At 60.8% G+C, this 19,851-nt stretch overlaps 6 protein-coding genes across 6 annotated transcripts; 4 read left to right on the top strand and 2 right to left on the bottom strand.

The window, feature by feature from the left end:
* The first annotated feature begins 748 nt into the window (after positions 1-748).
* On the top strand, positions 749-4,688 carry JDV02_007771 (uncharacterized protein). Its single transcript, XM_047989297.1, has 3 exons — positions 749-2,151; positions 2,207-2,290; positions 2,341-4,688. The coding sequence occupies exons 1-3, from the start codon at positions 1,904-1,906 to the stop codon at positions 3,833-3,835; spliced, it is 1,827 nt and encodes a 608-aa protein (XP_047845296.1). The 5' UTR covers positions 749-1,903; the 3' UTR covers positions 3,836-4,688.
* A 745-nt stretch (positions 4,689-5,433) lies between these two features.
* JDV02_007770 (5'-(N(7)-methyl 5'-triphosphoguanosine)-[mRNA] diphosphatase) lies at positions 5,434-6,819 on the top strand. The gene has a single exon (XM_047989296.1). It carries the CDS (start codon positions 5,730-5,732, stop codon positions 6,537-6,539), a length of 810 nt encoding a protein of 269 aa, XP_047845295.1. The 5' UTR covers positions 5,434-5,729; the 3' UTR covers positions 6,540-6,819.
* JDV02_007769 (uncharacterized protein) lies at positions 6,670-7,493 on the bottom strand (the record flags this gene model as incomplete). The annotated part of the gene is made up of 3 exons (XM_047989295.1): positions 6,670-6,994; positions 7,051-7,130; positions 7,212-7,493. 3 exons carry the CDS (start codon positions 7,491-7,493, stop codon positions 6,670-6,672), a joined length of 687 nt encoding a protein of 228 aa, XP_047845294.1.
* Positions 7,494-10,465: 2,972 nt separating this feature from the next.
* JDV02_007768 (uncharacterized protein) lies at positions 10,466-13,010 on the top strand. Its single transcript, XM_047989294.1, has 3 exons — positions 10,466-10,958; positions 11,043-11,060; positions 11,144-13,010. Exons 1-3 carry the CDS (start codon positions 10,753-10,755, stop codon positions 12,537-12,539), a joined length of 1,620 nt encoding a protein of 539 aa, XP_047845293.1. The 5' UTR covers positions 10,466-10,752; the 3' UTR covers positions 12,540-13,010.
* A 142-nt stretch (positions 13,011-13,152) lies between these two features.
* JDV02_007767 (Beta-aspartyl-peptidase) lies at positions 13,153-16,314 on the top strand. Its single transcript, XM_047989293.1, has 5 exons — positions 13,153-14,309; positions 14,463-14,748; positions 14,936-14,960; positions 15,106-15,292; positions 15,438-16,314. Exons 1-5 carry the CDS (start codon positions 13,423-13,425, stop codon positions 16,078-16,080), a joined length of 2,028 nt encoding a protein of 675 aa, XP_047845292.1. The 5' UTR covers positions 13,153-13,422; the 3' UTR covers positions 16,081-16,314.
* CEF1 (Pre-mRNA-splicing factor cef1) lies at positions 16,179-18,782 on the bottom strand. Its single transcript, XM_047989292.1, has 2 exons — positions 16,713-18,782; positions 16,179-16,641 (listed from the first exon to the last, which is right to left on the bottom strand). The coding sequence occupies exons 1-2, from the start codon at positions 18,714-18,716 to the stop codon at positions 16,309-16,311; spliced, it is 2,337 nt and encodes a 778-aa protein (XP_047845291.1). The 5' UTR covers positions 18,717-18,782; the 3' UTR covers positions 16,179-16,308.
* Between the last annotated feature and the right edge of the window lie 1,069 nt (positions 18,783-19,851).

Raw genomic sequence — 19,851 nt, 5'->3', positions numbered from 1 at the left:
TGCCGCGACGGACGTTAGTGCATCGTTGAAGGCCCAGGTCACTCTGCAGGCTCTCTTTGGCGTTGTGGTTACGCCGCAGAGCGTCCCTGCGGTATCAGCCCGTCCCCCCCGCCAGCCCGCCAAGTATGTACCTCGTACCGCAGAAAGAAAAGAAGAAAAAAGGTTCATCACCAACTGCCCAGGCGACACCCCCGGCCGCCGTCGACGCCGTGCCGCAGTTGGGAGCTCCATTCTGCCGGACCCCCGGCGCTGGGAAATAACAGCAGCTCAAGGCGCACAGCAGCGAGATTGCGCCAGTGGCAGCTGGACGTGACGAGACGAGACGGACCTGCAAGGCACCGACGACCTGCAGCGATAGCTCGCTCCCCTGGTCGTGACCCAGCTTGGGCGGTCCGGCGCTGTGTTTGACTACCGACCTGGTACCAAAGCTACCAGACGCACCGCCAACGTCCCACCACCCACCCCCCCGGGCCGCTGGTGAGGTTCGACCACCGCGCGCTAAAGGTACCTGGACTTGAGCGGCCGCGGTGAGGCGCTGGGCCCGATAGGTACGCCAGGGGTACCGGGTGTGTCTGGGCGCACCGACCACCGTCGCCGCCAAAACTGGGCAGCCGGGTTCCATTCGGGTGAGTAGTCACAAGGTACCTACCGCCAGCCCCTGGCATGTTGGTGCCCGCAAGGTACCTTGGGTAGGTGTCCAGTACTGCACCTCCCTCACTGCCACGGACGACGATGGGCCAGACTCACACCACTACCTCCTCCCCGTCGGCCCTCGCATCCCATCCTTCCACCCTCTCTCTCTCTCTCTCTCCTTCTCGTCGCCTCTCCTCCCAGGACGGCCGTCTCTCCCGTGCCGCCCCTCGCCCTCCACCCCACGCACACCCACCCACGCTCTCTCTCTTCCCTTCTTCTCCATTCCCTTCTTGTTTCGGCCCCAAGGTAGGAAGCCAGTCAGTCAGCGGACTCCTGCCGGTTTGCGCTGCCAAGCTTGGTTGCTTGCCCGCCTGTCTGTCTGTCTGTCTGTCTGTCCATCCTGGACGCGGTCCGCCGGGTCGTCTCGTCTCCTCGACCTCGCATTCTCCTCCCAGGCCTACGGAACCACGCACCAGCTGCGCTCGACGGCATCCACTCACTCATTACTTGGCCTAGTTGATCCCTAGTATTCCACGCCAACCACCTACGTCTTTGATCTTCCTTGTCGGCAAATTCCCTTTTTCTTCTCTTGTCGCCTCGGCACGCCCTCAGAAGCTACCGCGCGAAACGAACGACCGACGTCGTCGACGGCCAATTGCGTCAATTTCACCGCCTTTGTCGACTCGCGTGCGGCCCCCGGAGACGTGAGACAAGGTTGCAAAGCTTCTGGCGCGACGTGCCTGCTTCTTTTCGCCCTCGTCGACGACACTCGCACGACGGCGCAACCGGAGCGACACGTCCGCCACGACTGACTGCCCTTGCCCGCTCGACGTTTGTCACCAGCTTCCTTCCTTTCTTCACCACGCCGCCGGAACCCGCCCGCAGCGCTGCTGTTTCCTGGACTGCCTGCCCTTCCTTCACCCCAGGACGCGCCCCCGTCCGGTCCGCCGTGCCTCGTCTTCACTTTCCGTGCCCGCTCCCTCGTCGACCACGCGTGCTGTCGCCAAGGCCGTGGGTCAGACTTTGCCTCGCAGGTCACGACCTCTTGTCTTTGGGCCACCACGCTTAATGCTCTAGCATCGCTCCGTAAACAGCGCCTTAGAAAGCTGTCCAACTGCGACGATCACGCCCTGCATGGACATTTGAAAACCGCAATCGTACACGTCGACGTTTGAGCATCGAATCGACAGCCTCCAGTACACACCGCGTCCCGGTCCGAGCTCGTTGCTCCAGCCTGCCTATTGCGTCGTCTCCTCTTATAGCATCCAAGATGCGGCCGCGCACCGTCGACGATGCTTCGCACCGGCGGCGCCAGTCCGGCGTTCTGAAACGGAACACGCGCGGCGACAAACTGCAAATATCAACCATGAGGCGTGCCGCCTGGGCTGTCCTGGCAGCTGGCTCCAGCCTAGCGGCTGCACAGTCCAACGGTCGATGCGTCTCTCTCAGCGGCTCCAAGGCTTGCCCCGCGTTCGCGTCTGCCTCCGTTTCCACCAACGCGGCCTTGGTCAAGACTTAGTGAGATGAGACCTTGATCTTCCACTCTGCCGCTCCCTAACTGACCATTGCCTAGCCCTTTTCTGCAATTCGTCTCCGATAGTGCTTCATTCGACTATCAGTTGACAACTTATGTGAAAACATCTTATGTGAAAGACAAGTAAGCACGCATTCGAGGCATTGTTCGAATCTGTCGTTGACGTGTAGCAGATTTCAAAATGTCCTCGGTTGCAGCGGCATCAACTTCACAGACACGAGCAGCATGTATGCACGCTACACCACCACGGTACTCTGCAACACGCTTGTTCAGCAATCCAGCGCCGAGTGCGGCCTTTCCAAACAAGCATCACGCCCCGTCTGCGCCGGTACATGTGCCGACTTTGCCCAAAGCGAGGCCTTCATCACGGCAAACAAGGACCTCTGCTCAACACCAGGCGCCGACCTGACGAAGCTCATCAGAGCCGACTTCACTGTCTGTTCCCTCCCCGAGGGCTCGCTGCAGGGTGAATGCATTTTCGGGTTTGACAACGAGCCGGATAACTGTGGCTATGGCAACAGCACGTTGGGCCTCTGCTCGTACTGCAAAGCCGGCGGCGTCAACTCGACAGACACGTGCTGCTACAACGCCGATGCTGAAAAGCGCTGCGAAGGCGTGAAGCTACCCACTATTACGGCGACCATGATCTTTAGCACACCAACTGCAACTTCAACGCCAACCGGCACGTCGCCTGCCGACGGCGACGGCAAGAGCAATGACAAGAGCGGTGGCCTCAGCGGCGGCGCCATTGCCGGCATAGTTGTGGGATCCCTGGCCGGCGTTGCCCTTATTGCTATCCTCCTCCTTTTCTGCATACGGAGGCTGAGACGCCGAGAAGGAAGCCAATCAGGTAGCATCTTCAACCAGCCGTCGCCGGCTAGGAAAGGGCCCACCATGTCCCAGATGCGACAGAGCCCGCCGGAGGGATACGAGGTACTTCCAGGAGGGCGTGTTGCTCGCATGTCGGCCTTGGAGGGCCACTCGAGTGGCTCTCCAACACACCACAGCCGCAACGGGACATCGACTGCCGCCGCGGCCGCAGGATTCATGGCAGGACGAGGCAAGGGTGGAGACACGCAGTCGTCGTCGGACGAGTTTGGAGAAAGCCCTGAATCGGAGCCTCGTGGTGTCCTCCGACCGCCGCCCGCGTCAAGGAGACAGGGCTCCCTGTCGAGCGGATCGCTTCTCGCGGGCGATGCTCACTCGCCAGGCAGTGGTGGCGACCATTCTTCGCCTCTAGGCGTTGCCAGCCAAAATTCAGAGCAGCTGCCCTTCTTCAAGGACTACTACTCTCAGGACGATATCCACCCTGCCGACAAGGTGGCCGTGCTGTGGGCGTACCAGCCGCGAGCCCCCGATGAGTTTGCTCTTGAACGCGGAGACATGCTCAAGGTTGTGGGTATCTGGGATGACGGCTGGGCCACGGGCGTCATGCTGGACGAGCGGGCAGAGGAATGGGAGGCGCGACGACAGACACAGCGAGACAGCGGCGTCTCTAACACGTCGGAGCCTCGTGACGGCTCACCGACTGCGACACATGGCGAGATGAAGGCGTTCCCGCTGGTTTGCGTCTGCCTCCCCGAGCACTGGAGGAAGACGATTGAAGGAGACGGGTCGACCGATACAAACGGGAGTGGAATCGCCGCAAACGCCCCGCCAAATGTCTGATGGGTTGGCCGTGCTCTCCAACAATGAGCATGCTCTTGAATATGGGCCCTGGAAAGCGGCGGTTCTCAACTTGGCATTGGCTACGGCGTTTTGGTCAACCATGGCAGTCTTTGCGCGACAGGCTGTTCCAACTTGGGGGCAGCAAAGCATATATCGCGTCACGTCCCTTTAATGTGTACTCGCGGCACCTCGAAGCGCGCGAGTAACCTTTGACAAGTCGAAGGCGCCGGTAAAGCACGGCCAGAGAGCGTCCCGTTGCTCACGGCGCAGCATGCCAAACGCTCCCTCATTACCCGGACGCTGTACATACGTACTCTACATTCGACACAGCATCATGACGAAAAAGCAAGCGCATAATGACCACACCACGCCACGCCTTGCCGCGAGACGAAAGCTCAGCTCAATTCGGTTGTGCCCGCGCGAGCAAACTTGACGAGATGAACGAAGTGCGCTTAATTGTTTTGTCAGTATACCCGACCGTCTGGCGGTTTCGACTTGATTTGCGATTATCGAGCGTGGTTTTCTCTTTTCTTTCTTCCAATACCCGTGAGCGTTCATCAAGGAAGCTTGACTGTCGAGGCGGGATGGAGGGTGGTGCCGCTGTTTGGGGTGAATTGGTGTAGAAAAAGGTGTGGCGACGATGTAATCGACCTGTGGGAAGGAGATGTACCTGAAGCTGGGGCTGTCAAACGGGCGGCGTCATGGGAACGGACTCTGGGGGTTTGGGAGGCTGTCACGACATTCGATATCATCTTCTCTGCCCTACCGGCCGAACCTAAACATTGACATAGCTGTGGAGGGGTCACCTCCCGATTTACTTAGCTAGTTTAGATAACAATGGATGCGTCCCTGAAGCGTCGGAGGTGCCCACGTACCTGCTCCAGTGGGGAGACGGTGATGTGTATATAATATACATACATCTAATAACGAGGCAGCTGTGCAGTTGCGGTGGCGCTTTTTGTCTCGCATCTGGAGTCGGCGGAGGAGGAGCGGCGCCCCACCGCGGGGCTCACCGCCGCCGACTACATACGACCCCTCCAACTTCCAAGCCCCTCCAAACGACGTGCTCGGGCATTGACAACTTGACTCACCAAGCTACAAATACTTGGCCGTCTCTCACCCTCATCGCGACAACACGCCGCCGCCACGTTCCGACTCTCTGTCTCTCCCTTGGCAGAGCCAATTGACCACGAGCGCTGCTGCTGCTACTGCTGCTGCGACAGGGTCCCCCCACCCTCGGTCCTTCCCCAGACGACGACGACGACAACAACAACTGTAGCGTCCGCGCATCACGATACAAACACACACACACACACAAGCATCAGCCACGCACGCGCGTGCGAGGACACGGAGACTGCACGCGGGAGGAAAAGACCCGTCCGTCGTTGTGCCATCCATATGGCGGACAGGAGCCTCAACGAGCGGGCCGAGGGGCTGGTGCCTCGGTTCAGGCTCGAGCGAGTGCTGAACCAAGGTGCGTTTTTGCGTTAGGTTCTCGTTGGATTTGGCGTTCCTGTCGTCACGAACAAGCAAGCAAGCACGCAAGCAGACGAACAAACAGGCGGCCTGACGATGTCTCAGGGCCGTGCTGAGTGAGCCGTGCTGTGTGGTTGTTGCTACGTTATACCACCCGTTGCTTGCTTGTTTTGCCTGCCTGCCTGCCTGCCTGCCTGTCCTTGCCTCGATTTTCAAGTCAAATCAGCATGTAACCATTTGAGAAACGACAGACCAAGCCGGCCGCCGCACCAGCCTCTACGGCTCCATCGACGCGCAGCCCGCCCTGCTGGTGCTCGAGCGCGCGCCCTTTCCCGCCTCGGAGGCGTACCTGGCCCGCCTGCCGCGCAGCCTCGCGCGCCTGCGCAACCTGGGCGCCAACGACGTGTACAGCTGGAGCATGGCGCGGACGGGTCGCGACGACGATGACGACAAGAACAACAACGACAGCAAGGTGGATGGCGGCGACGGCGGCGAGGGCAAGGGCAATGGCGACGGCGACGACGACGACGACTTCTTCGCGGACCTCAAAATCAACCTGATATACCCGTGCACCGACACGCACGTCAAAAAGTACAGCAAGCAGGGCGTGCGCTTCGTCACCGAGACGCCCGACCTCTACCGGCAGCAGATCCGGCCGTACATGCAGGCCAAGCGTGAGCAGGGGCGGCTCAACTGGGTCTTCAACATTATAGAGGGCAGGACCGAGGTCGACGACGTTATATACAGGACCAAGCTGGGAGAGGCCGGCGACGAAGGATTCCTGCTCCTGCCCGACCTCAACTGGGACCGCAGCACCATCGATGCGCTGCACTTGCTGGCGCTCGTGGAGCGGCGCGACATCTGGTCCCTGCGCGACCTCAGGAAGAAACACATATCCTGGCTCGAGCACATGCGCGCCAAGCTCGTGTCCGCCACCGTGTCCACGTACCCGACGGTGGAACCCGACCAGCTCAAGCTGTACGTGCACTACCAGCCCACCTACTACCACTTCCACATCCACATTGTGCACGTGGCACTCGAGGCGGGCGCCACGCAGGCCACGGGCAAGGCTGTTGGCCTCGACGGCATCATCGAGACCCTCAAGGCCATGGCGGGGGGCGACGAGGCGGGCATGGACGGGCTGTCCATGACCTATACGCTAGGAGAGGCAAGCGAACTGTGGAAGGACGTGTTTGAGCCCCTCAAGAGCGGGCAAGCTTCTCAATAGCGATAATGAGGTCATTGACGCCAGGGCCGTTGGGGCAGTCAACCCACTCGCCGCCGTCGCGAATGCAATAGACTTTGTCGTCGAGTCTGATGGTGCAGCTCACCGTGACGTTAGCCTGCTCTCGTCAGCTCTAGAACCCTCTCGGTAGTGTCTCGCGGTGGTGTCTCCATACGTCAGCAGTGCGCTCGACGCTCGTGCGCAGCAGCTCCAGACCATGTGCGCCGTCGTCGCGCGTGGCGCACTCGTTGAGAGACTGGAAGTCAACGGCGTGCTCCAGGGCGCAGTCTTCGATAAGAGCCCGCTTGGGAATGTCTTTGTAGTCCTTGGTCAAGCACATGATGAAGCCCAAGTTGATCTTGGGGTCCGGGTACAGCTCGCGCGCACAGAGCTCGATAATATTGCCGAGGCATTCGGACGGGCCGTGCATGCATTCGACCCCATCGTTGGCGGTGGGGCTGGGAGCTTGGGTTAGCCAGCAAGCGACTGGGGAGACAACGAAGTTAATTCTCACGTTCCGATGTAGTTGAGCTTGAAGTCGACTTTGTCGTGGACGCGTTGCATAGCGGGGAGTATGAGCTCCCGGAGGGCATCCTGCAGCAGGCCTCGTTAGTCAAGGCCAGACCATGGGCTGCGCGGAGGACGAGGGGAAAGCCAGGAGCGGGAGCTACTCACCCTCGTGTCTGGGCACTTGCTGATGATGTGCGCCTCCAAGGGCACCAGACGGTTCGCATTGTTGATGCCGGAGACTGGGCCAGTAGCCACGCCATGCCGGCTCAGCTGTGGCGCACCGGTCCAGACGTGGTAGAGGACGACGAGAGCAACGACGAGGGAGAGGGTCATGCGCATGACATGGCGGAGGCGACTTGGCATGGCGGCGGTAGTGGCGGCGGCGGCACCTCGCGGGTCCGGACAGGGCTGTGTCTGACTGGCACTACGGCTCCTCTTCTCATCCATGGTGGATGACCTTGATGATAGTGCTTGGTGCGGTGCGGCGCGCGCGGCGGGGTGGTGGACGACGCGGTGCCGCGGCCCCTGCACGTGTTTCGGGGTGTGTGTGTGTGTGTTGTGTCGGTCGGTCCACGGTCGAGAGGCGAAGACGGGGGTCGGCAGGCGGACGCTTTTGGGGGGACGGGAGGGTGGGTGTGCGACAACCGAAGAATGCTACCTACCGCAAGCAGCAGGTGGTGTGGGTGGTGGTGGTGGTGGTGGCAGCGAGTGCGAGCGAGGGTCGCGTTTCGAAAAAGCTGCTCGTGTCGGCGCCTGTCGCGGGCGATGATGATCTGCCGCCGTCGCCGCTGCCGCTACGATCCGGGTCCGTGACAGGGAGTCGGGGACCGGCAGATGTCGAGATTGATGAGAAGCGGGCGGGGCGATGGATGGCAAGCGAATGCAAAGTGGGTAACAAGTATTTTTTGTCGCGAGGGGATGCCGACGGCGCGATTCGTATCGTTGCTAGTAATGCTGGTGGTGGTGGTGGTGATGATGATGCGGAGTCGACATTGGGGGGAGGAAGCTGTGGACTTTTGCGAGGGGCTACTACGCGAGTTAGTGATCAACAGCCCCGGTGCGTTTCGTTGGCGGCGGCAGCAGCACAGCACAGCACAGCACGGGGAAGAATCTTGATCGAGGAAGGAGGACCCCTCTTCAGCCCTGCCTCATCACGCCCGGATGAACTTCTGCAGCAGCAGCCACGTTGGGGCTTCTTGAGCCGCACCTGCCTGCTGCCCTGCGTGCGATGCGATTTGGCCGCACCACGACCACCAGTCGTCCGAATCGGGACAATGCTTTGTTTCCCCTTGACCGAGTGGCTCTGCATGTCGCAATTCGCTGCAAGGTGTTTGTTCCATTGTTCCTTCGTTACCTTGGACTCAGGCCCCCCCCCGGTTCGTCACCCGCTCAATGCCGCTTCTCACGCAATCTACAGGCACCTCTCGGCAGGCTGAGTTCTGAGTCCAACTGACCGGAATGTTCCGTTCGACCTCCCAGAGGCCCCCGTTCAAAAGTGCGTCAACGTTGGCCAACTTCGTGCACGCCTTCACGCCGTAGTAATCAAACAGAGTTTCGAGGCGGCTTCAACTGCCGAAACAAAGGCTACGGCCGAGGAGACAGGTCCTGCAGGGCCTGAGATGCATCATTGTCTCGTCTCGTGGCCTGGATCCTTGCTACGGTATCAACCCGCCATCGCGAGCCAAGCTTGAATGTCAGTAAGTGTGGCGAGGCGGGCACCTTGCCGTTGTGTCGCGAGGCCGAAGCAGGCGAGCCCTCGTATCAGATGCTGCATAACAGACAGACAGATGCCAGGATCACCTTGCTGTGCTTCCCCGCATGCTTGATTGCCTGCCCTACCTTGGCCGCTGGTATAGTACGTAGTGGCAGTCATTGCCCCGATGTGCGGATGACAACCCTGATAAATCTGCCGTCGGGAGTCTTGCTCCGCGTCGTCGTATACGAACTCTGGCCCGGCATCTCCTACCATGCCCCCCTGTGACCATGGTTGCATCCGCCCGAAAAGGGGGCAGCAGCCACCGGCCCGTCTGCGCCGGTGGGAACGAGAGACGACCGTTTCATAGGAGCCGGTGGTGCTTCTGACACTGCTCGATTTCAGGATGATGAGCTGTCGTGACCTGGTGACAAAGGTCGGCGCATGGCCGACGCGACGACACTCCACGCTTCTTACAGGTGGGGTTGGACAAGGCGCAGGAGTTCGAAACGCAGCAGGCGGGCCCCGAGCCTCACTCAGCAAGACGATGACGGGCGTGTCGGGGATTCGTGCATGTGGCATCTGCAGCGGAGAATACGGGGGGTTCAAGGACCGGTAAGCTTGAATCGGTTGCAGGTGACGCAGGGAGAGTCGAGCATGGCATCCATGACATGCATCATGGGGAGGGGGATGGAGATGGGAGACGAGATGGGGTATGGGGATGTGCATGTGGGATGATGTGGATGTGGATGGGCATGGGCATGGGCATGGGGAGCGAGCGCCTGGGGGATGCGCAAACGCGCGCGAGCAAACATGGAGTCGTCGTTTCACCCCCACCTTGGCTCCTGCCCACACGCACACACACACACGCACACGCACACCACACGCACACCACATGGGCTCCTTCCCGCTCTCGCTCCCACGTTGCATCGCCTTCCTTGCCAAGCTGCCTCCCACCAGAGCTCCTGCCTGCGCCGGGCGCTGTGCCTGATTGGGCCGCGCATACCTGCATCCCCCGACTCGCCGAGCAAGTATGCCTCATCAGGGGTTGTCGACCGTCTTTTAGCCCGCCCACCACTCTAAAAGTAGGTACCTTATGACCTCGGGGTCTGCCTGCGTGGAGGGCATTGGAGGAAAAGGGGGGGCTCTCGGGGTCATGGGCAGCGGGCGGGTGAGCGGCCACCGACCCGCAATGGGCTCCCGGACGGCCCCAAAGTTCCCCTGATGCCTGCCCGCCTGTTGCCTCCGACAGGTGGTGACCGTCCAGCCCGGCGCATTCAGTGGCGGCCTGGCCTGCTCTACACGTTGTCCATTCCGTTCTATCAGGGCCAACGAGATCCATGGCTAATAAATGGAAGCTCAACCGATTGCCACTTGCCGCATAACCCTGAAAGTTAGTGGAGGTGAGAGTGGAGGTGCTGATCTGGAATCGAAGCGCCCCGTATCGTACCTTATGTTGTGAAGGTAGGTTAGTTAGTACCTTCGGAGCTATTGCAACAATATTAGTACTGCGGTAGAGGTGCCCCGCGGTGCCAGCCAGCCAAATCCACCTCAGTGGATGACAGGCGGGTGGATGCTACGGCGCAAACCCCCCGCTGTGCGAGGCGCAGCCCAGCGCAGCCCAGCATCACCCAGGAGGTCGCCCGCCCAGGCTGGACGGGAGGGCTCCATGTTCCGCACCTCATCCTCCAATCCCGTCCCTCCCGGCGCAACCTCCCACCCCACCATCGATCGTCTTCCCACGCATCGGTCCATGTCATGGAAGCTTCCGTGTTCTGCATCCCCGACCTCGTGCCTGACACAGAGGGGACCGTGTGCATATAAGCACCGGGCCGCATCCACGTCCTCGTCCCCCAGTCTCCTCGCGACATCCCGGCGGCCGCTCCCACACATGTATGGAATGATCACGTACTAGCAGCAACCGCCAGGACTGCTCGGGACCCCCGCCATCGCCTAACCTGCTGTTGGTCGACGGCCTTCCCGTGGGTAAAGACAGACCGCTGCTGCACCGCCATGACGGCATCGTCATCCGACGAGGGTCCGGCCGCCCTCAACGACTTCCTTCGGCCCTTCCACGTCGATGTCGACACGTGCCACGCCCTTTCTCAGCGCTTCGCCGACAACTTTGCCTACCTCGCCGCAGAGTCGCAGGACCAGTTCCTTCCCACGCCCATCTCTCAATCCATCCTGCGGCCCATCGCAGACCATGGCCAAGGACGGTAAGCAGAGGCTGGCGCGGGCACTGCCTGCGGATCCCATCTTTTCGTCGATGAAAGAATCTTGCCGCTGACTCATGTCTCTAGACATCTCGCAATAGACATGTAAGCCGTGGCCGTGATCAAACCCCTTCTCCACGTGGCGGATGAGCCCACCCCACGAATGCTTCAATGCTAATGTCTTACAGCGGCGGCACCAACTTGAGGGTAGGCTTTGTTGAGCTACTCGCGGCTAAGCAATCCCAGGAGGAAGCCAATGGGGTCAGCGTCAACGGAAACAGCAATGGCCACTCCAGCGGCCAGACAAACGGCCACTCCAACGGTCATCAGCAGCAAGAACGCGCGCCATCCGGTCGTATACGGCGTCATCTGGAGAAGTCGTGGTCCATCTCAAATCACCTCAAGAACGACAATGCCGACAGCTTGTTCCTCTGGATTGGTAAGTGCATTGCCGAGGTCGTAGCCCAAGGACGCCAGGCATTCAACATTCCCAGCGATGAGCCGTTACCGCTCGGCGTGACCTTTAGTTTTCCAACCGACCAGCACTCTCTGTCGGAAGCGACCATAACCTCCATGGGTAAGGGCTTTGCCATACCGCCCGACGTCGAGCTCGGCGCGAGGCTTCAGCACGGCTATGACAAGTTCAAGACCGAGGACCTGCCGCCAATACGCGTTGCCGCCATCGCCAATGACTCCGTGTCCACGCTGGTCTCCTTCATCTTCAACTTTGACGGCGCAGCGCACCGTCGAGCCACCATGGGCCTGATCCTCGGCACCGGTAGCAATGCAACGGTTCCGCTGAGGTTGAACAGCCTCCACCCAACTAAGCAACAGCAAAAGGTGAGCGTGTTGCCCGGGGAGAAGGCCGAGGACGTCAAGATCGCCGTCAACACGGAGTGGAGTATCAACGGCACGGCGGCCCCCATGCGGGAGATGGGGTTGATAACTCGATGGGATGATGCGCTCAGCGCCCAGAACGAGAGGCCGGGGTTCCAACCGCTCGAATACATGACGGCGGGAAGGTATCTGGGCGAATTGGGGCGGATGATGATGCTGAGTTACCTGACGGAGACGCTTGGACTGCCTGCCGAGACGCTCCCGTCGATGCTTCTCGAGCGACACAGCCTGACGACAACGTTCCTCAGTCATTTCAAGCCCTTAGAGCCTGCCGTCCTCGTGGCCAAGCTCAAGGCGGAGTTCCTGGAGCCGACGGGTTTTGCCTGGACCGAAAGATTTGCTGAAGCCTTGTACCACATTGCAAAGGCCATCGAACTGCGGGCTGCAGGCATCATAGCCGCTGCTGTCATCGCCCTTCTTACAGTGGCGGAGGAGCTTCCTGCTCACGGGTCTGCCATGCAGGACCCGAGCGTTACTGAACTGGGTGTCGGTTACACGGGCGGCTGTATCGTCCACTTCCAAGACTACCTGGCGGACTGCCAGCAGTTTGTGGACGCCCTGATGAGGAAAAGATTTGGAGACAAGACGCCTCTGCGGGTGGCGCTGAGCCCGTGCCATGACGGAGGGATAACAGGAGCGGGTATCCTGGTGGCCGCAGCCATGTCGAGTAAAAAGCTGGAGACATGAGGCTGAGGCTGAAGCCGAGGAGCGGGAGACGTGCAGGCAACGTCAATGCAGCGGGTGTCACGGGGCGGGAGTTGCTCGCCTGTCGTCCAACCTCGGACGTAGAGCGGAGGCGGGGTCATATCCAAGGGGGGACGAAACGTGCTGGGTGAATCGATAAGACCACCGAAGTTCAGTAGATGGGGACCCGAGGGGCCGGGCCTGATATCATGTAGAGCCGCCTTGTTTTGCAGGATAACGAACCTATGGCGCAGATGGCGACATCCAATGCGGCTTTTTGGTCTCTGATCGGAGGCGCCCGATCCTTTTAAGCACACGGCTCTTGAGTATTGGACGGTCAATGTGCCTTGGTCGACCAATGCGTTGCCTTTCTTGTAAGCGGATACCGGCATGAGGAAGGCGACTCTCACCGCTGGGAAATGTAGCATGTAGGACCTCGGAGTGACCCAAGGGTCCCCGCCGAGAATAACAGAGTAACTGTCGGCCTCCGAGTCTCGAGCCTCGAGGGTCACGCATGCAGGCAGGCCGATGACGGGGCCGGTCACAGCGGGGACTGGCTGCGGCAGAGTGGATCGGGCACCCATGTTCCGTAAACACTTACATGACCATGCCGCCCCGGGACGTAAATCGGGCGGCGTCGGGGGCGGGAGTGGCTCGTCGTCGTCGACCGGTGAGCTCTTTGACGGTTTCTGTGTGCGTGCGTGTGTAACTTGATCTCGATGTGCGTTTCCGGACGGCCCAACGACACACGCCCTCGCCCTCGCCCTCGCGCCCTGTCTCTCTTTGTTCGTCCGTCTCCCCCGCCCCGTGGAGAGTAAAGAAAGCAAGCACTTGACAAGGGCGACTTGGACGTGCCGCGCGTCCCCACCGAAAAGGGTTGAGAAGAATGCCTATAAGCAAGTTGCGGGCCGACAATATCAAGGCTACGGCGGTGAATCCATGCCTCTCCGGCACGAGGTCTGGGCGTGCGCTCGCCGTGTCGGGCAGTGAGAACCTTGCAGGCTTGACGGTGGACGGCGATTTGTTAGGACGGCTTTCGAAATCGCTGCCCACGTCGTCGCCAGTGTTGGAGCCGGAGTCTTGCGGCGTCGCCATATTGCGGCCGGTCGTGTTGGATCAGTCCCAGGAGAGCAGCAAGACGGCAACGGAGCAAAGCATCCTGATTGGCGGTCCTGTTGACGAGGAAGAGGATGGGGGGGATGACGGTCGCGACGTGATGGATTGTCGTGGTCGGCCTACGGAGAGGTCGCCGCTTCTCCCGCCTCGAGACCGTCACTGCCCCTTTTCTCCTAAGCCGACGATTCGCAGGGCCGGCGAAACCGTCAACACCGACACCGACACCAACGAGAATAACAACGAGAACGATGCAGAGCCGCCGCCCTATCTTAACGGTGTGTCCCCCGGGCGTTTCTGGTTCATCTTCTCTCAGTTGCTGCTGTCGCAGTTCATCGGGTGCTTCGACGGCACCATCATGGCGTCGTCGCACCCGGTCATCACGTCCTACTTTGGGGCGGCCAACTCGGCGTCGTGGCTGTCGACGGCCTTTCTGCTTACCTCAACGGCCTTCCAGCCGTTGCTAGGCCGCCTGTCCGACGCTGTGGGCCGCAAGCCGCTCTTTCTCGGCTGCCTCGCCATTTTCGCGCTGGCGACGGCATGGTGCGCCGCCGCGTGGTCCATCGAGAGCTTCATCGTGGCGAGGGCGCTGTGCGGGCTCGGCGCGGGGGGATCCATGACGCTAGGGAGCATCATCACGAGCGACCTGGTGCCGATAGAGTGCGTTTGTTGTGGTCCTTTGCTTCTCCTCCTCGCCACTCACTCCCTCCAGTCTTCCCTCCCTTTCCCCTATTTTCCATGGTTGCCGCCTCCTGGACGAGCCCCCGAACACGGAGAAAACTTCTGCTAACCAAGCATGACACGCGGACGTAGACGGCGCGGCGCGTACCAGTCCATGATCAACGTCACATTTGGTGTCGGCTCCGCGCTGGGGTCCGCGCTGGGCGGTGCCATGGCCGAGGCACTGGGCTGGCGGTGGGAGTTTGGCGTCCAGATCCCGCCACTGGTGCTGTGCCTGGGTATCTCGGCCGTGGCGATCCCTGCGGAGCTGGGCATCGTCGAGGAGGAGCGCAAGGGTGTGTGGCGGGCACTGCGCGAGTTCGACACTCGCGGCTCGCTGCTGCTGTCGGCGTCGATATCCTTTCTCATCCTGGGTCTTGTGAGTGGTGTCGTTTCCCCCTTTCCCTCTACTTACTCTTCTGGGAGGAAAGGCGGGCGGACGAGACATTGTTGAAGTGAAAATTCCGCTCTAGCCTTCTTCCCTCCTTCCAATTTGCTCTTTTTCTAAGTACGTACTTCGTACCGTGGATGCGGATGCTGACTGCCTGCCATTCGTTTTGGGAAAGAACCTCGGAGGCAACGTTCTTGCGTGTAAGTGCACCTGCCCAACTACCATGTGCTGCTAAAGCTCTCTAACACATCGTCCCCCCTCCTTGCCTTTCCGCGCCTTCTTCCTTCCTTGAATTGCCATGCTGTGATCGTCGACTGTACTGTGTCGCTGTACTGACACGCCCAGGGTCGCACCCCTTTATCGTCGCCTCGCTCGCAGTCTTCGCCGTCTGCTTCCCCGTCTTCTTGCTCGTTGAGTCGCGTGTCCGCCGGCCCATCATGCCGCTTCACTTGATCCGCTATACGCCGCGCTCCAACCTCATAATTGCCAACTTTTTCGCTGCCATGATCTCCAACTCTATCGTCTTCAACATGTATGTCGCCCCTTTCCCTCTCGCCCTCTCTTTATGAACTCATGGCCACTCTTTCTTGTGCGTGTATATAGCACTTATGTGAGAGAGTGAGGCCTCGGGGCACCCAGGCATATATGGGCTAATGGATGGGTGTGCGTGTTCCTAGACCCCTCTACTTCCAGGCCGTCCTCCTCACCATTGCCACATCATCGGGCCTACGCCTCGTGCTGCCCTCGCTCGTCGCCTCCATCGCCGGCACCGGCACCGGTTTCGCAATCACCTGGACTCGCCGCCTCAAGTGGCCGCTCATCACGGGCGCGGCCATGTACCTGGCCGGGACGGCACGCCTGTGCCTCCTCCGCCGCGACCTCAAGCGCGCCGCGTATTTGCTCGTCCTCGTCCCCTCGTCCCTCGGCCAAGGCTTCCAGTTCCCGGGAACCTTCTTGGCTGTCCTCGCGTGCTCGGCACAGGCTGATCAGGCCGTCGTCACGAGCACCCTCCTCCTGTGGCGCAGCCTCGGCATGGTCCTCAGCGTCTCTGCCAGCAGCCTCGTTGTTCAGAACGCCCTCGTGCACCACCTCGGCTTGAACGTCTACGGGCCGGAGAGGGAGTCCGTCATTGCCCGCGTCAGGGCCTCCGTTGAGGCCATTGCTACCCTGGAGGAGCCATACCGGGAGCAGGTCATTCGCAGCTACGACAATGCCTTAAGGCTCACGTTCTTCTGTTGTATCGGGCTGGCTGTTGTTAATTACTTGCTCCTCGTGCCTGTCAAGCTGCCACGACTTGCATTTAGAAAGCATGGGAAATAGCAGGATGCATCGGGTGATCTCCACGGGGCGCGCACTTGTCGTCATAGCACAAGTTGGGATAGCCACGGGCTACGCGTTCATGACGTTGACATTTGTGTCTTGCGGATGCCCAAGTCCCGAGGGGCATTGTACCCATTTACCCCCAGATATAAAGTACACGCATGCTTGCAGCCGCCAAGTTTTACGGACGGGCTAGCTCACTGCGAAGATAGTAATCCCCAAACCCATTCAGTGATACCCATTGACATTGCCCGCCCGCAGCGCCTCCAGCTCGTCGCGGACCTTTCTAAACTCGTCCTGCGCCTCTCGTTCGCGCCGGCTGACGAAGCCCACTTCTTCCCTCAGCGCCTCGAGGCGCCTGTTGATGGCCACGTCCTCGGAGATGGCGAGCGTCTTGAACCCGCAGAGCGCGTTGCGCGCCTTTTCGAGCGCGTCCGAGGCGTCGTTGACCTTGTCCCGCAGCATCTTCTGCCGTTTCTGGTACCCGCCGAGGTGGAGGCCGAGCTTCTTCTCCAGCTTGGCGCCTTGCTCTGCCGACGCCATGATGGCGTCTTGCACGGCCTGAACGAGAGTCCGTCAGCAACCACGTGAGTCAATGTGAAGGAGGCGGAGGAGGGGAAGGAAAGTCTCACATCGAAGCCAGCGCGCATCGCGGCCTCCTGCTCCGCTGGGTCATCGTTGTAGCACCCAAGGCCGAGCAGTGTCGAGTCCTTTGCCCGACCGTCAAAGTAGGTCTGTATCTCTTCCAGGGGAGGACGCGGCTTCGCCTCGGAGAGAATGAGCAGGCGGGCGTCTGCGAGGGCGGCATCGTCAATGCGGTCGACGGGCCGGGCCGAGGCCTTCGCCTGGGAGCCGGGCAGCGGGTATCTGGCCGCGTCGTGGGCCATGAGGACTGCCGTTTCCTTGGCGATGAGGGCTGCGGCGGGGTCGGACTCTTGGCCGGCCTGGTTCAACAGGTTGTCCAGGTTGACTACGGCCGGGCGGGGCAGGTTGCGCTGCATGACTTGAGTCCTGCGCCTGCGCTCAAGCTCTTCCTCGGCGGCCTTGCGCTCGCGCTCCCTCCGATCCCGCGCGGCAGCGTCTTCCTGCCGCGCCTCGTCCGTCATTGCCGCCTCTTGTTGCTCATCCGGAATCTCAAATTCCCATTCGGTGTCCTTTGGCTTCGGGAGGGAGGCGAGTCCCGCCCGGAGCTCGTTCCGGCCGGCCAGCTCCCGCAACCTGATATCTCGGGGAGTGGCCGAGACCATGGACACGCCGTCCTCTCTGTTCAACGCAAATGTGTCTCGCGGCGTCCGCATGGGCGTCTGGCCTGGCCGGGCTGGTGTGGCTCCGACCCCGCCTGCTCTCAGGGGCGTGGCCATGGGATTCGGCGTCGCGGCGACCTGCTTCCTCGGCGCGATGCCATCGAAGCCGGTGGAGGCCGCTCCTTCGTACAGCGGGGTGTTCTCGCCACCAAGAAGCGCTGACTTGGTCTCGTTGAGGGCGCGTATATTCCGAATCTCGTTGGCGATGTGGTCTTCTTGCGCGGGCGCTCTCGGTGTCCGGATCGGGGCGCTGTTGTTAACCGTCGAATAGTCATTGACAAAACCCCTCGTTGCGTCGTTGTCGCTCTCCCTGGCCAAGGTGTTGGCCGCCTCTCCCATCTTGCCCATCTTGACGATGTCCTCGAGCTCTCCCTCGCTGATCTGCGGGGCAGGCAGGTTCAGAGCTCGCCGCTTGCTGTTTTGCTCGGCCTCACGCAGTTTCTGCATTTGACCGGCCTTTATGGCAGCCTTTTGCGACTCTGACATGCCGTCCTTTTCATTTTTCCTCCGCTTGCGGTCGTTGTCCTCGTCACCGTCACCCTTGCGCTTGGTCGCCAGCTGTTGCTTCCGAGGGTCAAACGCCTGGCGCTGGTGCTCGTTGCGCCTTTGTTCGTCGGACGTATCGTAGAAACCGGGGGCGGCCTTTGTCTCGAAGGGGATGTCGGCGTTGTAGTCCATCTCGCCCTTCTTGCGCGTGGTGACCTTGACGTTGATGCCGGCGGTCTTGAGCTCTCGGCGCTTCTGCAGAGAGGCCAAGCGGCGCGACTCTTCTTGCTGACGTTCTCGGGCTTTCCTCTTGGCCTTCTTGCCCTGCGTGTTGGCCAAACGGGCACGAGCCTCGCTCAGCATTTCCTTCTCGTCCTCGTCGAGGTCGACGGTGTCGGGCCGGGCGGGCTTCGTCTCGGGATCAGGGTCCAGCTCGCCGGGACGCAGCCTCCTCACGTCGTCGGCGCTGGGGGCCTGCGTCTCGCCGCCGTCGGGGCCGGTGAGGCCAAGGCCGGAGGACTCGCGGGCCTCAGCCTCGTCGAGGAGCTTCTGGTAGCGCTCGAGACACTGGTTGGCGGTGCGGCCGACAATGGGGGCGATGGTGCGCCATTGCGTGGGCATGATCTTGGCGAGATGGAGCAGCTTCTCGTCCTCCTCCTTGCTCCATTCGATCTTCTTGATGCTGGGGTCGAGCCATTCGTTCCAGCGGGCCTTGCACTGCTTGGGCGTCTTGCGCGCCAGCAGCGAGGAGACGCGCGCCCACTGGTTGAGGCCATATTTGGAGACGGAGGCCTTGAGGATCTCATCCTCGATGTTGGTCCAGACTCCTCCCTTGACGACGGGCATGATGGCGGCTGGCGGGCGCGACGCGGACGAGGTGGGAGAAGGTGGGCGGCGCGCGGCTGCCGTGACGGTCTGGCGAGAGAAGCGCGATGAGATGATGGGAAAATGTCCAACGAGGCTGCAGTTGGCAAAATGATGCTGAGTCATCCAATTTGTGGCGCGGTGGAGAGCACTCGTGTGGCGCGTGCTGGACGGTGTTGCGAGAGAGCAATCGTAGGTGGATGGCAGTCCGTGGATCCGCCACCCCCACTGCACTGGCTGGGCTGTCTGGGGCCCCGGAGCCCGCGCCGTGCGTCTGGTGGTGCCAGATCGAAGCTCGGCTCCCTCCCTACCTTACATTTCGTACAGTGACATTGGACCCTAATGGACCAAGACAAACCCAGTTACAGAACAACGCGGCTAATAATGAGCCTGCAACGCTGATGCTCGTGACAGTTGCAGCAGACGTCGCGTGGAGCCTCCAAAGATAACACAACTCTGTGGATTGAAACAGACATGATCACAGGGTCCCAAAAGCGCCACGTACGACGCCGAGGGCGATACACCACATGGACCCAAGAAGCATCTGGTTGGCGGGCAATGTGTGAAGCTGATTCTGGTCGAACTGTGACGATCCAATAAAGGTCCCCCTCCGTTATCATGGCCGGTCGCTGGGTGGTACTGTAGTTACCTACTCACGTATAACGCAGCTTGCATGCATGTACGAAGTAGCCAGCCCAAGGTGTGCGTTCCATCCAAGGGCAATTCGACCACGTTGATTGTCTCGGGACTTGTCGTTGCAGCCCAGCGTCGACGTGCCGCAGCAGCCACCCGTCCGTCAAGCCGGCATTGCCTCGTCCCCGGCACGCAAGCGTCCATTGTCCCCTCGACACTCATTTTCCATTTCCCCGTTGGGAGAGTGGTGCGCCGGACGTGACATCCATTATGGTGTACTCTGCCGTTCCCGACGTCGCGAAACAAGATTCCCTTTCGATGGGACAGGGAGGGGAACACACAAGTCCCTCTTCAACCTCGCAAAGCCCGTCGGAAGACGTGGACGACGATACAGGTACCTAGGTACCTTATCTAACTTTAGTAGTACCTCGTTACTCCGCAAAGTCCGCTCTGGGCGTCCCCAGTCCAGCGATGCCCAGCGCCC

Source organism: Purpureocillium takamizusanense, chromosome 7, assembly GCF_022605165.1.
Source record: "Purpureocillium takamizusanense chromosome 7, complete sequence".
In the NCBI taxonomy this organism is placed as follows: domain Eukaryota; kingdom Fungi; phylum Ascomycota; class Sordariomycetes; order Hypocreales; family Ophiocordycipitaceae; genus Purpureocillium; species Purpureocillium takamizusanense.
Note: the sequence above shows the minus strand (reverse complement) of the source record. Positions and strands in the feature narration are given on the sequence as shown.

What these genes read in the sequence shown, in the direction of transcription:
- JDV02_007770 (XM_047989296.1), top strand. Translation starts at nt 5,730, where the DNA reads ATGGCGCGGACGGGTCGCGACGACGATGACGACAAGAACAACAACGAC.
- JDV02_007767 (XM_047989293.1), top strand. Translation starts at nt 13,423, where the DNA reads ATGCCTATAAGCAAGTTGCGGGCCGACAATATCAAGGCTACGGCGGTG. An exon ending in CCTTTCTCATCCTGGGTCTT is followed by an intron (nt 14,749 to 14,935) that starts GTGAGTGGTGTC and finishes GTTTTGGGAAAG; the next exon opens with AACCTCGGAGGCAACGTTCT. An exon ending in CGGAGGCAACGTTCTTGCGT is followed by an intron (nt 14,961 to 15,105) that starts GTAAGTGCACCT and finishes TGACACGCCCAG; the next exon opens with GGTCGCACCCCTTTATCGTC.
- CEF1 (XM_047989292.1), bottom strand. Translation starts at nt 18,716, where the DNA reads ATGCCCGTCGTCAAGGGAGGAGTCTGGACCAACATCGAGGATGAGATC. An exon ending in CGATGCGCGCTGGCTTCGAT is followed by an intron (nt 16,642 to 16,712) that starts GTGAGACTTTCC and finishes ACTCTCGTTCAG; the next exon opens with GCCGTGCAAGACGCCATCAT.
- JDV02_007771 (XM_047989297.1), top strand. Translation starts at nt 1,904, where the DNA reads ATGCGGCCGCGCACCGTCGACGATGCTTCGCACCGGCGGCGCCAGTCC. An exon ending in GCGGCCTTGGTCAAGACTTA is followed by an intron (nt 2,152 to 2,206) that starts GTGAGATGAGAC and finishes ACCATTGCCTAG; the next exon opens with CCCTTTTCTGCAATTCGTCT. An exon ending in ACATCTTATGTGAAAGACAA is followed by an intron (nt 2,291 to 2,340) that starts GTAAGCACGCAT and finishes GACGTGTAGCAG; the next exon opens with ATTTCAAAATGTCCTCGGTT.
- JDV02_007768 (XM_047989294.1), top strand. Translation starts at nt 10,753, where the DNA reads ATGACGGCATCGTCATCCGACGAGGGTCCGGCCGCCCTCAACGACTTC.